Source organism: Glandiceps talaboti, chromosome 12, assembly GCF_964340395.1.
Source record: "Glandiceps talaboti chromosome 12, keGlaTala1.1, whole genome shotgun sequence".
In the NCBI taxonomy this organism is placed as follows: domain Eukaryota; kingdom Metazoa; phylum Hemichordata; class Enteropneusta; family Spengelidae; genus Glandiceps; species Glandiceps talaboti.
In genome coordinates, this window is record NC_135560.1 from 2,788,054 (window position 1) to 2,800,736 (window position 12,683).

General features: G+C 36.7%; 1 protein-coding gene across 1 annotated transcript; it reads right to left on the reverse strand.

Moving 5' to 3' along the window:
* Positions 1-613: 613 nt before the first annotated feature.
* On the reverse strand, positions 614-12,469 carry LOC144443591 (putative UDP-sugar transporter protein SLC35A4). The gene is made up of 8 exons (XM_078133131.1): positions 12,437-12,469; positions 10,088-10,341; positions 9,078-9,183; positions 8,322-8,486; positions 6,727-6,848; positions 4,775-4,922; positions 2,818-2,967; positions 614-1,653 (listed from the first exon to the last, which is right to left on the reverse strand). Exons 1-8 carry the CDS (start codon positions 12,467-12,469, stop codon positions 1,435-1,437), a joined length of 1,197 nt encoding a protein of 398 aa, XP_077989257.1. The 3' UTR covers positions 614-1,434.
* Positions 12,470-12,683: the final 214 nt, after the last annotated feature.

The following is a 12,683-nucleotide window of genomic DNA, read 5'->3' on the forward strand; positions in this document are numbered from 1 at the left end:
TTTTGTACCAATATTTGTCAGTTTGATAGTGATAAGAAGTAGACTTTTTATTTCGTTCTGATCACAGGCGTTTCTATATAACTCCTGCAATGGTAGTATATGTACAAATATACAGCGTCAAAATGATTTAATGTGTATGTATACATATAACGGGAATATTGATTAACGTTCAGTATATGCAGTTGTCATGGGGAGGGTCATGTTTTACAAAATGGGACAAAGGGGAGGGTCACTTTTTACGAATGGAGAATGGGGGGGGGGGAGGGTCATGTTTTTCTTAACAGACCATGTGTGATTTCCTCCGCCCCCTGTAAATACTGAAGGCTCCCTAAACCAACCAGAGTATTCAAAGTAACTGAAATAATTCATGGTTGGCGTACATTTTTGAAAGAATAGCAATCAGCAACATCAAACAATACAGGAAATCAAATAAACCTGAAGCATCATACATAATATGCAAATGATATGCAAATAAATAAGCCAGAATTTATAATATTGTGATTAAAATGCAAAATTATACAACAGTCTACAAGTTTATCGTCAACAGGATGCCCATAAGTACATTTATACAGATATAAAGCAATCGTACAGTTCACATATTTTAATTTGCCATCAATATACAGAAAAACCATGATTTTACATCATTTATGAAATTGCTGCAAAAATTACCCTTAATATTGAAATAAAAATTGCCAACATATATTTTTTAATTGCTCAGATGATGGGGAACACAATGATATATGTTGGCAAAAATTAACATGAATTTCACACGAAACCCAAAAATCTGCCATATGCCCCCGCACTATTACAACTGCGTGACGACCGTGCATTTACCATATCTGAACTATCGCCATTCTGCATGGAATTTTTGACAGTTTCTCTTTAACACAAAACATACAGTTCAAAGACTTGTTACAATGTATACAACGATGATATTTCATACGGTTGACAATAAATTTGGCATTTGGAAATGTTGGTTATAGCTGTATTTCTAGTTGTCTGCTACGTTTGTTTACGAGGGGTCATGCAGTGACCACGTGATACAACAAGCAAAAATACGGCTGTTGGTGAAAAATACACCTGTGTATCTGCAGGGCTCTCGACCAATCAGAATGCGAGATTGGTGACAGGTGACTTATAAGTCAAAAATACATGGTGATACAGTGAGTGGATAAGAATAGATTTTTGTCAGAAGTGTTCACTTTGTGATACAAATGTGAAATTTGGTACTGACTATGTATAAGGAATACTGAGAAAGATAATAATGTCAAATGTGGCTGCCATTTTTCAAGATGGCTACTTACCAAAATATGCAATACAGTTATGATGGTTTTAAGATGTATTGTAAATTAAGATCCTTAAACTGTTTGCAGTTAACTGTATTACATACCTGAGTTTTACAAATTCATGTCACTAAACTAAAATGATACACAATTAAAAATGTTTGACCACATACACACTGTATCGTTTGTGGTAGAAAAATAAAGCCATGAAAACAAGTATGAAGGCTGTCCAGTAATACATATTGAGTTGTAGATTAAATAATAACATTGACAAAGTAGTAGTGACTAACATAGCACAGGTGATAATGAACAGTCGTATAATATTACTGGCATGTTTCATCACAGCTGACATAATCAGACCATTGGCAGCCTGTAGAATCAAGAAAAGAATAAAAATATTTTACTTTTGATTGTATAAAATGCTATATCAAGACAATAACTAAATAATTCCCTTCAACCAATATGCCATATTATGGCCATTTCGCACATAAGGATTACAAGAGGATATCCAAGATTTGGCAAAGTGATGGTTATAATATAGTCATGGTTGCAGATTGTATGGCATTGCTTGAAAACATGAACAGAATGTGTGTAAAAGAACACGGTGTTCTTTACACAGTATAGTTTTGATTATTGGTAGTATGGTGAGAACAACACAGACATTGAGTCGTAACAACATGTAAACTAATCTTTATGCAACAATATCCAGGCCCTTGCTTAAAGGCCCCAAAATGAGTTGTGAACAGCACACATAGTGGTCAAGCTATGAAACCTTTTATCTCTCTGATAACCACAATTAAATATGACATATTGAATAGGAGTCACAGATATAGCATTTTATTGCTACTACCAAGAACACGCATATTTCATAGAGTCACAGATATTGCATTGGATTGCTACTACCAAGAACACGCATATTTCATAGAGTCACAGATATAGCATTGGATTGCTACTACCAAGATCATATCATAACAACAATGAATATGCACATGTATGTCTTAGAACACTGTCCTAATACCAACTTTGAATGAAATCTGTTCAAGCATGTCTGAGTTATGGCTTTGGACATGGAAAATTCACATATAAAATGGCTGCCAGGCAGCCATATTGGATCGTATCACGATGAAAATGTATATGCACATGTATGTCATAGAACACAGTGCTAATACCAACTTTGAATGAGATCTGTTCAAGCATGTCTGAGTTATGGCTTTGGACATGGAAAATTCGCAAACAAAGTGGCTGCTAGGTGGCCATATTGGATTGTACCATAAAACAAATTGATGTGCATATGTATGCCATAGTATGTTGCCACTGTACCAAGTTTGAAAAAAATCGGTCCAGGCATCTCCAAGAAACGGCTGGATGGACGGACGGACGGACGCACGCACAAACAGATGGAACCCAATCCATAAGTCCCCGTCCAGACGAAGAAGATATGTGACCAAGACATGTAAAAAGACCATCATTAGATATATATCACTTAGAATTAGAAAGGAGTACACCTGGAGATTCATTTTATAATATCACTTACCTGGGTGAATATGATAATAAAAGTTAGAGAGGTATAACCCTGGAAGAACGTTGTTGGAGTGGATTCATTCCATGTAGAAGACACATAGGTGAAATAATTGATGATGACACCAAATATGTAGAGTAAAACATTTTGTAAATGAAGTGAAACCTATAAAGGAAAAATACAGAAATACAATTGGGATATATTGATTTCATGTTTTTCTGTGGTGCCCATTGAACAGAGGTATAAATAGCACAATATCAAGCAAGATACTGAGTTGTTACAGTGTTTCACACTGTAAACTCTGTGTAACGACTCCTCAGTATCTTCCTTGATATTGGTATAAACACATACATACACACACACACACACACACATATATATATACATGTATACATACATACACATATATATTGTCTGTGGTTTTCAGATGAGATTCCATTTTATACTCCATTTGTACATAAATATTGCAATTTGATAATTATCTTCTCACTCAAAATCTAGCTTCATCTCACAGTGACATATACATAATATACATAAACAAGTCATTGAGAATGACATAGTCCCCGCTATAATTGGGTTTTAAGGAATTATCACTACTCTGATCACGCAACAACACTTGTGAACCTAAATCAAACAGACTTAGATATGTTGTGTGTGCTTGTTGGACATGGAATATGCCTGCAACAATAAAGGATTGGTCGGGTATGGGGGATCATATCACGATGAAAATGGATATGCACATGTATGTCATAGAACACTGTCCTAATACCAACTTTGAATGAGATCTGTTCAAGCATCTCTCATTTATGGCTTTGGACATAGAAAAATCGCAAACAAAATGGCTGCCAGGCGGCCATATTGGATTGTATCACAATAACAATGAATATGCACATGTATGTCATAGAACACTGTCTTAATACCAACTTTGAATGAGATCTGTTCAAGCATGTCTGAGTTATGGCTTTGGACATGGAAAATTCGCAAACAAAATGGCTGCCAGGCAGCCATATTAGATTGTATCATGACAACAATGAATATGCACCTATATACCATAGAACACTGTCCTAATACCAACTTTCAATGAGATCTGTTCAAGTATGTCTGAGTTATGGCTTTAGACAGGGAAAATTTGCAAAGAAAATGGCTGCTAGGCGGCCATATTGGATCGTATCATAAAAAAAATGACGTGCATATGTGTGCCATTGTATGTTGCCCCTGTACCAAGTTTGAAAAAAATCGGTCCAGGCATCTCCAAGAAACGGCTGCGGACGGACGGACGGATGCACGGACAGACGGAACCCAATCCATAAAGTCCCCGTCCTGGACTTCGTCCGGCGGGGACTAATGAGAGGATACCATTTATTCTCTCCAATTCTTATTCAACAAACTAGATCTGTCATTATATACCAATTATCACTTAGCAAGTAGCTAGCTTGTCAATACCAGTTTGCTTATTGACCTTTCATTGTTTCTCACTATCTTTACATTTAAAAAAAATAATAATATGTCACTTTCCATTTATGTGATTATGTGATTCAAGTAATGTTTCAGTGTTTTTTTTAATGATACATACCGGTATTATGGTATATGATAATTTAACCTTATGGTCCTTAGATATGGCTTGTGTGAACCTTAGTAGTATGGCTTTAATATGGGTCCTCCTAAAGTCAGACCCTTCTGACGTACAACTTGTGGTTCATAAATGCCATACCTGGGCCATAGAGATTATCATACAATCCCTATTTACATAGACATGAACAAAATTAATAACTTGAATCTTGTGTAATGTATGTTGCCTTGCACAGTCCTCAAGCGATATATGGAGTAATGTGAAGGCACTTTGTGCCAATAATTTTTTCTGCAGTGTGAATGACGTTTTTAATGACAGCCATACGGCATCATTATATACTTCCACATCACTCATAACATCTACAGCGTCTGCCATATTCATTTTCATAGTTTGGATATTTACCTGATAATTTTTCTTGAGTATATACTCTGTGTAAACACCAGCCAGTCCAGAGTTAGCACAGTAGATGAGCATTAAAAGTAGTCCATATATAGTAATGTATACTTCACTGTTTGAATGATTAGTTGAAGATATATGTAATCCACCATAGCTATAAAACATAGTATACATATAATTGGTTATAAGTGCTTATCTCCTGATTGTCATATCAGCATCAAGAGCTAGTACATGTACATGCAATCTTTTTTTACTAGTATCATATGCTTTCTAGATATTTTGGCACCTGACCATTTCAGCCCTAGACGTTTTGGCACCACTTTGGATGTTTCAGCACCACTTACCCAAGATGTTTCGGCACCACTATCCAAGATGATTTGGCACCGACAACCAAGACCCTAACCACAGGCCCTTACCTAACAGTCTTGGGTACAGTGTCAAAACATCTAGCGGTGAGGTTGAAACATCTAGGGGTGAGGTTGAAACATCTAGGGGTAAGGTTGAAACATCTAGGGGTGAGGTTGAAACATCTAGTGGTGAGGTTGAAACATCTAGTGGTGAGGTTGAAACATCTAGGGGTAAGGTTGAAACATCTAGGGGTGAGGTTGAAACATCTAGGGGTGAGGTTGAAACATCTAGGGGTGAGGTTGAAACATCTAGTGGTGAGGTTGAAACATCTAGTGGTGAGGCTGAAACATCTAGTGGTGAGGCTGAAACATCTAAGGATGAGGTTGAAACACCTAGTGGTGAGGAGTGTTCTATAGGGTTCTTTGTGGTGCGCATGACTTTTAGATCTTTCCGCGTGTAATTTAGCCATTTAAAAGAACTTGTGGTATGTCGTTCTATTCCATAACATTTTACATACATGTACATGTATAGAGTCAGCTGGAAACCTACTATATGTCTTGCCTTGATATCCTATCATAAAGAATATTGATTCGAAACGACAGGATTGCATTTATTGATTGGGACTGTTTCACTCATTCCTTATGCACTTCTTTGCACACACACACACACACACACACACACACACACACACACACACACACATACATACATCCATCCATACATCCATCCATCAATTCCTCCATGCATGCATGCATACATACATACATGCATACATACACACACACATACATACATACATACATACATACATACATACATCCATCCATCCATCCATCCATACATACATACATACATACATACATACATCCATACATACATACATACATACATACATACACACACATACATACATACATACATACATACATACATACATACATACATACATACATCCATCCATCCATCCATCCATCCATCCATACATACATACATACATACATACATACATACATACATACATACATACATAGTGATTATGTATTTATAGCACAAACATACATGTACAAATAAATGTTGTTTGCTATATAGAGGATGTGGTGGCCCTGAAAATGACTGTTTGGTTTGTTTTCAGAAGGATGAGATGCACATGTTCTCCATGAACACACTGTATTTAATGTATAATTATGACACTTATTTCCATGGTAACAATTCTGCATATGATCAATTAAAATAAATCAAGCATATGAATACAAATGACTACAGTATACTTAGATGTTTTTCCCTATATTTGTCTTCGTTCAGCCAGGGGAAAATATGGGTGACCTAAGGGGCCTTGTTACTATGAGTCGTTACACGATACATGTACCTGTTACAGATACCAGCAAACATCGACATCCACATTGCTAGCCATTGTAATCTGAACATACCTGTTACAGATACCAGCAAACATCGACATCCACATTGCTAGCCATTGTAATCTGAACATACCTGTTACAGATACCAGCAAACATCGACATCCACATTGCTAGCCATTGTAATCTGAACATACCTGTTACAGATACCAGCAAACATCAACATCCACATTGCTAGCCATTGTAATCTGAACATACCTGTTACAGATACCAGCAAACATCAACATCCACATTGCTAGCCATTGTAATCTGGAAAGTCGTCTTCTGATAATGTATCGATATAGGATAGCAGTGCTGGCTATTTTTAAATTACTTAAGATCTGAAAATAAATAAAAAGAAATTAGTATTTATTAGTAATAAGGTAAGTATTGTTGTTGATCATAAACCTAGCTGCAACTAGGACATTTTGTTTTCATCAAATAACCAAAGACATATTCACTAAAAATTGGTCAATTACTCAATTATTTATATACAAAGACAGTAATTAGTGGTCAATATTATCTGTAGGTTGTGTAGTGACAAGTATAAATCTTGAATGAAAGTTTGGTTTTGAATCTGTCAAGATGTTACAAGTGCAGTCTAGTTTGTTAATGTAGTATAATTGTTCAATCAAACAACCACAATATATTCACTGAAAATTGTTAAAATACCAATAATTAGACAATTGTACATGTTAACATTTTATGCTAACGCCATTAAGGACTTGAACACTCTACCAGCATCAATAAAACAGATGTCACAAAGAAATGCCTTTAAAAAAGTGGTCAAATCGTATCTGATAATCTGTTCAGTACACTAAGAGATACAGAAAACAGCCAGTTTATTTGTTAGTAGTTAGTTTGCCTCCATGTTTTCCCTACTTCTATTATTCTTTCCTATTTCAGTTAAACACCTTTGCTTATCCCGCCACTTTCTAGAATCACTGTATGGACCCCAGTAGGAAACAAGTCTTTGACTTTGTGGGTTATCCTAGTAATTCAACAATTTGTACCAGTTTTTTATTTGTATATCTGTACTGTCGATCTTGTTGTTTTACTGAACTAAACTAAACTAAACTAAACTAAACTAAACTAACTACTGGTTGATGTTGTCCATAAGCAGTACAGAAGCAGGTTGAAATTGTGATTGCTGTTGAGGGTGCTGATTTTTGGGCACAAAGCCAACAAATCAATTTGATTTGATTTATCATGGATACAGCTACAAAAGCCTCACGGCCTCACTCCAAAGCCAGAGTCAGGAGAGATAATCACTGCTCATATGACTCTATGGTCTGGGTCGTTACAATAAGTCATGCACAGCAGATGAGCTTCCTAAGATAACAATAGTTCATGCATAATTATGATCGTCATGGAAATGAAACAAAGGACACTAAACTTTAACTTGAATGACATCTCCAGACATACGATATTAGTACCTATTGACCTGACACCATTGTGAGCTATTGCAATAAAAGATATTCATTTCTCTAACTAGGTGTTTGGCGACATGTTATAAACATCGTCATGCCTGAGAGCATACAATCCATTGCAGCCTCTATAAGTGCATAGGATTAAAGCATTCACACTGTAACCTCTATCCTACCAAGTCCTCAATTATACAGCTGGGTTGACTGAGGCACAGTCACGGTTCAAATCTTGCCAAAGGACTTTAGCCACTCAGAAACAAATGACAGCGATGGGCTTGAACCTACAACCTGCAGATTCCAGGCCGGCCACTCTACCCATTCAACTATCGTGATGCCACATGTCATGTCATCTATCTATGTGTAGATGATTGTTAATTCTTTACTCACCTGAAAACTAGCAGGATCCATGTAGAGTTGCATATGAACCACAATATTATTGTTAAAACAGTAAAGTAATGCTGGTATGGCAAATGGTATGACTTGTTTCCATGATGGTAAGTTGATCCCTTGAGATTGGATTGTTGGCAGCAACATTACCACTGAAAAGAATAACTAGAGAAAAGAGTGTCTTTGTCAATATATAATTATGAAAGTGAACACATTATTATTGATTTCTGTACTGAGGTAAATATCAATACTTGGAGTGGAACAGCTAGATTGGTATATTTCACAAAAAACTTCACATGATGAGTTCATACATGTACCACATAATGGATGGATTGATTGCTTACATGCCATGTTAAATAGATATACCAATTGATTAGTGATGCTTTTTTGAGGCTCTATAACTGATTCATGACAAATGTCTCACATGATACATAGGTACAGTGGTCATGTACAATGTTGTCAGTGACAAATGTCTCACATGATACATAGGTACAGTGGTCATGTACAATGTTGTCAATGACAAATGTCTCACATGATACATAGGTACAATGGTCATGTACAATGTTGTCAGTGACAAATGTCTCACATGATACATAGGTACAGTGGTCATGTACAATGTTGTCAGTGACAAATGTCTCACATGATACATAGCTACAATGGTCATGTACAATGTTGTCAGTGAGTACACAGTATCGTAATGGGAATATTTTCTATATTTTTTGCACAGCACAATCTTTGAAAGTAATATTTACTTACTTTGTGTAACTCAATAAGCAGCACCACTGATGAGGAATTAAATGGAATAGCTCCATCCACTTTACATAAATTTAATAGAATTGCATGTGATCCATAGATAAGAATTCTAAAGATAAATAAATGTCTGCATGTTAGTTTTTACTGCTTCAAATACACATTTGTATATGACTGCTTTTACTAAGGGTGGTAAGTAGGTAAAATCTAAATAAATTTCCAAGTTATTTTACAAGGAGTGCCAGAAAAGAATCACAGCTCAACACCTAGGACATTTTGCCAGTACCTGGTTTCCCTCTTTGTGCTACAAAGGTTCCAAAATCTAAAGTTGCAAAACCCCTGCATACCATTGACAGTATTTTTGCTAAAGTTTTAGAACTCCTGAAGCTGGTAAACTTGCTAATAGTACTTCATACATTAGATAAGATAGATTGTGAGGTTTAGTAAGTAAATATAAATATATATTGAGAGGAGTAATAGATACATGTATGGGGACACAAAGGAAGTCTATCCAATATTGGTTCAGTATATTTAATCTCCATATTGGCCCTTTCACTTCAAACATTTCATAAAATTTAGTTACAGTATTTATGATGTATGTATGTTTTGTATGACTCACAGACAGAATTAAATACAAATACCATACTATCCTTACCGGTCCTGTATCTACTGTACAAATACCACACTATCCTTACCGGTCCTGTATCTACTGTACAAATATCACACTATCCTTACCGGTCCTGTATCTACTGTACAAATACCACACTATCCTTACCGGTCCTGTATCTACTATACAAATATCACACTATCCTTACCGGTCCTGTATCTACTGTACAAATACCACACTATCCTTGCCAGTCCTGTATCTACTATACAAATACCACACTATCCTTGCTGGTCCTGTATCTACTGTACAAATACCACACTACAAGTATCTTTGCAGGTCCTGTATCTATTTTACAAATGCCACACTACATGTGTATCTTTGCTAGTCATGTATCTAATGTAGTACTCACCCTGATGCCAGTAAAATCTGCCAAAGACATGTTGGTATAGCTCTGGCTGTTCCATGTCTTAGCAATGGATGCTCTTCAATTTTCTGATTTTGTGCATTGGTTATGTCTACAAGTGTGTGATGGTGGTGGTGATGATGATGATGATGTTGATGATGATGCTGGTTGCTTCCTAGGAAATCAGGGCGGTGTCCATGGTGATCATGCTGATTGCTCTGACCATAACTGCTTTTATGGTAGAGTGGTAAGATTGATTTCTAGAAAAGATGCAAAATAGAGTATGTAGTCAATGTCAGCGCTGCTATATGCAGATACAGTAGTCATTATAACACATCATCTGCATGAGTCGTGTTGCGATTGGTCAATGCCCTGTCACGTGGTATGCCTAATTTGAATACTGTTGCCCGGGAAATAACGATCTATTGCCCCATAGGGCAATACTTCCATGAATGAAAAGTCGAGTGGACTATTGCCCGCCCATTGCACATGCGTGAGCATTTCCTTGAAGACGACAAATATTCAGACGGGTCAATGGCCATGGTGGCAAACGATAATTCATGTTTTTGGAAAGTGTCTGAAGAAGATCTTGCAGAACTGGTGTCACACAAAGATGCTAAGCGCACAAAGTGTGTTATCAAAAATGCTGTGAGTATTTTAGAAAAATACTGTGTGGAAGTAGGAACGGTATTGCCTGTAGTTGAGGATAATCCTACAGAACTGTGTATGCTACTACACAATTTTTATGCAGGAGTTCGATGCTGTGATGGGGTATTGTACGCCAAGAAGTAATGCGATGTGTTATAAAACAAATGTCGACTGGCCTCTTGTTCGGGCAATACGTCAGTTCCCCCCTCGGATCTGTCGATCACCTCAACATCATGATGTTGAGGTGATCGACAGGCCCTCGTGGTCAACAGACGTATGCTATTGCCCTCACGGCCAGTCGACATTTGTATAATGTCAGTGCTGCTATATGCAGATACAGTAGTCAATGTCAGTGCTGCTATAATGCAGATACAGTAGTCAATGTCAGTGCTGCTATATGCAGATACAGTAGTCAATGTCAGTGCTGCTATAATGCAGATACAGTAGTCAATGTCAGTGCTGCTATAATGCAGATACAGTAGTCAATGTCAGTGCTGCTATATGCAGATACATTTGTACAGTAGTCAATGTCAGTGCTGCTATAATGCGGATACAGTAGTCAATGTCAGTGCTGCTATGCTATACTTTCTAACAATAAAAATGTTCACATTTATACTTGCATTGTTGACAAGCTGAGCAACACAAACCACCATTGGAACTAAAGTTGTATTCAATACCTACCTACCCACCCACCCACCCAATTTATCTTTGGGGATGACACATTTGGACTAATATCCCAAGATGTTTTGTTCTTGAACAAGCAATTGTCACTTCATTTAGCCCAGCCAAATTCATACATTATTGTCCTAACCATATTGCAATGGTATATTTTAGCTGTGCAAATTGTCCTGTGTTACTAATAAATACTGAAACTGCACGAAATGTGACTACTTTCCCATATGAGTGTCTGCCATCTTTTTTGTTTATCATGTGCAACATTCTAAAAGTGCCTGCAGTTGGCAAAACATTTTAACTATTGAATGCACCCAGTACGTACAAGAACGAGTATGAAATCTATGTGAAAAATGTAATTCCTGGAACAGAAGACACTAATTGCGTGGTGATGTTGGAAAACAAAAATAGCGGATGGTGAATTGCAGTCTCTTTATATAACCTGATCTGACAACTAATAAAAAGCAATAAAATCAAAGAAAGTGATGGTATATTCAGAAGAGAATGCAAGTTCCATTGTCAAATTTCTGGTGTCAAGTTGTAATTGTATATTGCATGTTATGACAATTGGTGCTATGCAAAGGTGGTAACATGGAGTTGTAAACAGCTGGACAACATGGTGTCAAGTACAAGCTGTCAAGTAAATGCAGCTGCAGTCTGTTTGTAGGTGAACAGATTGAGAACAACGGACTTCAGGCTGACTTTAGCGGTCGATTGGTCGGTTTATTCAGTGTGAATATTAGGGGCCGGCCCACTTAGTGCGGTTAGTAGTCAGAGTAGACAGTGGTCGGTTTTTCAATTGGGTTTCTCACCATTGGTTTATATGGACGATTTTCAAGGATAATTGCTGTATAAAGCTACCATATTACGATTCACTTTGACGGATTATGTTGGGATTTCCACCAGTATAACTGGTCGTCACGTTATATGTATAAAATTTGCAAGAGATTAATTCATCGTCTTATTAAATGTCAGGTATGACTAATGAAAATATTACTACTGAGAGAGTTATATTGAAGTATTTCTAGAACTTACTTTATCCGGTGGTTCTGTGACGGGCGCAGCCATCTTTACTGCCAAAGGGTATAATGTCTACGACAAAATTTTGATCGAAAATTACATTTGTTTCCGGATATCAATAAGCGTAATTAGAAATGAATACGAAGATAAAGTATTCTTTCACATTAATTTGCATTAAATGTCAAATCAAACACTCAAGTAGTGGCGTTTTACAGCATTTTCCAAGTACCGTAAAAGAGTAATGCAGATAAGGATGAGAGGG

Excerpts from the sequence above, each read along its gene's own strand:
- LOC144443591 (XM_078133131.1), bottom strand. The coding sequence starts at position 12,469 with ATGGCTGCGCCCGTCACAGAACCACCGGATAAA. Across the intron at positions 4,923-6,726 it reads TTTGCTGGTATCTGTAACAG|CTATGGTGGATTACATATAT; the intron begins GTATGTTCAGAT and ends TATGTTTTATAG. Across the intron at positions 2,968-4,774 it reads TACTCAAGAAAAATTATCAG|GTTTCACTTCATTTACAAAA; the intron begins GTAAATATCCAA and ends TTTCCTTTATAG.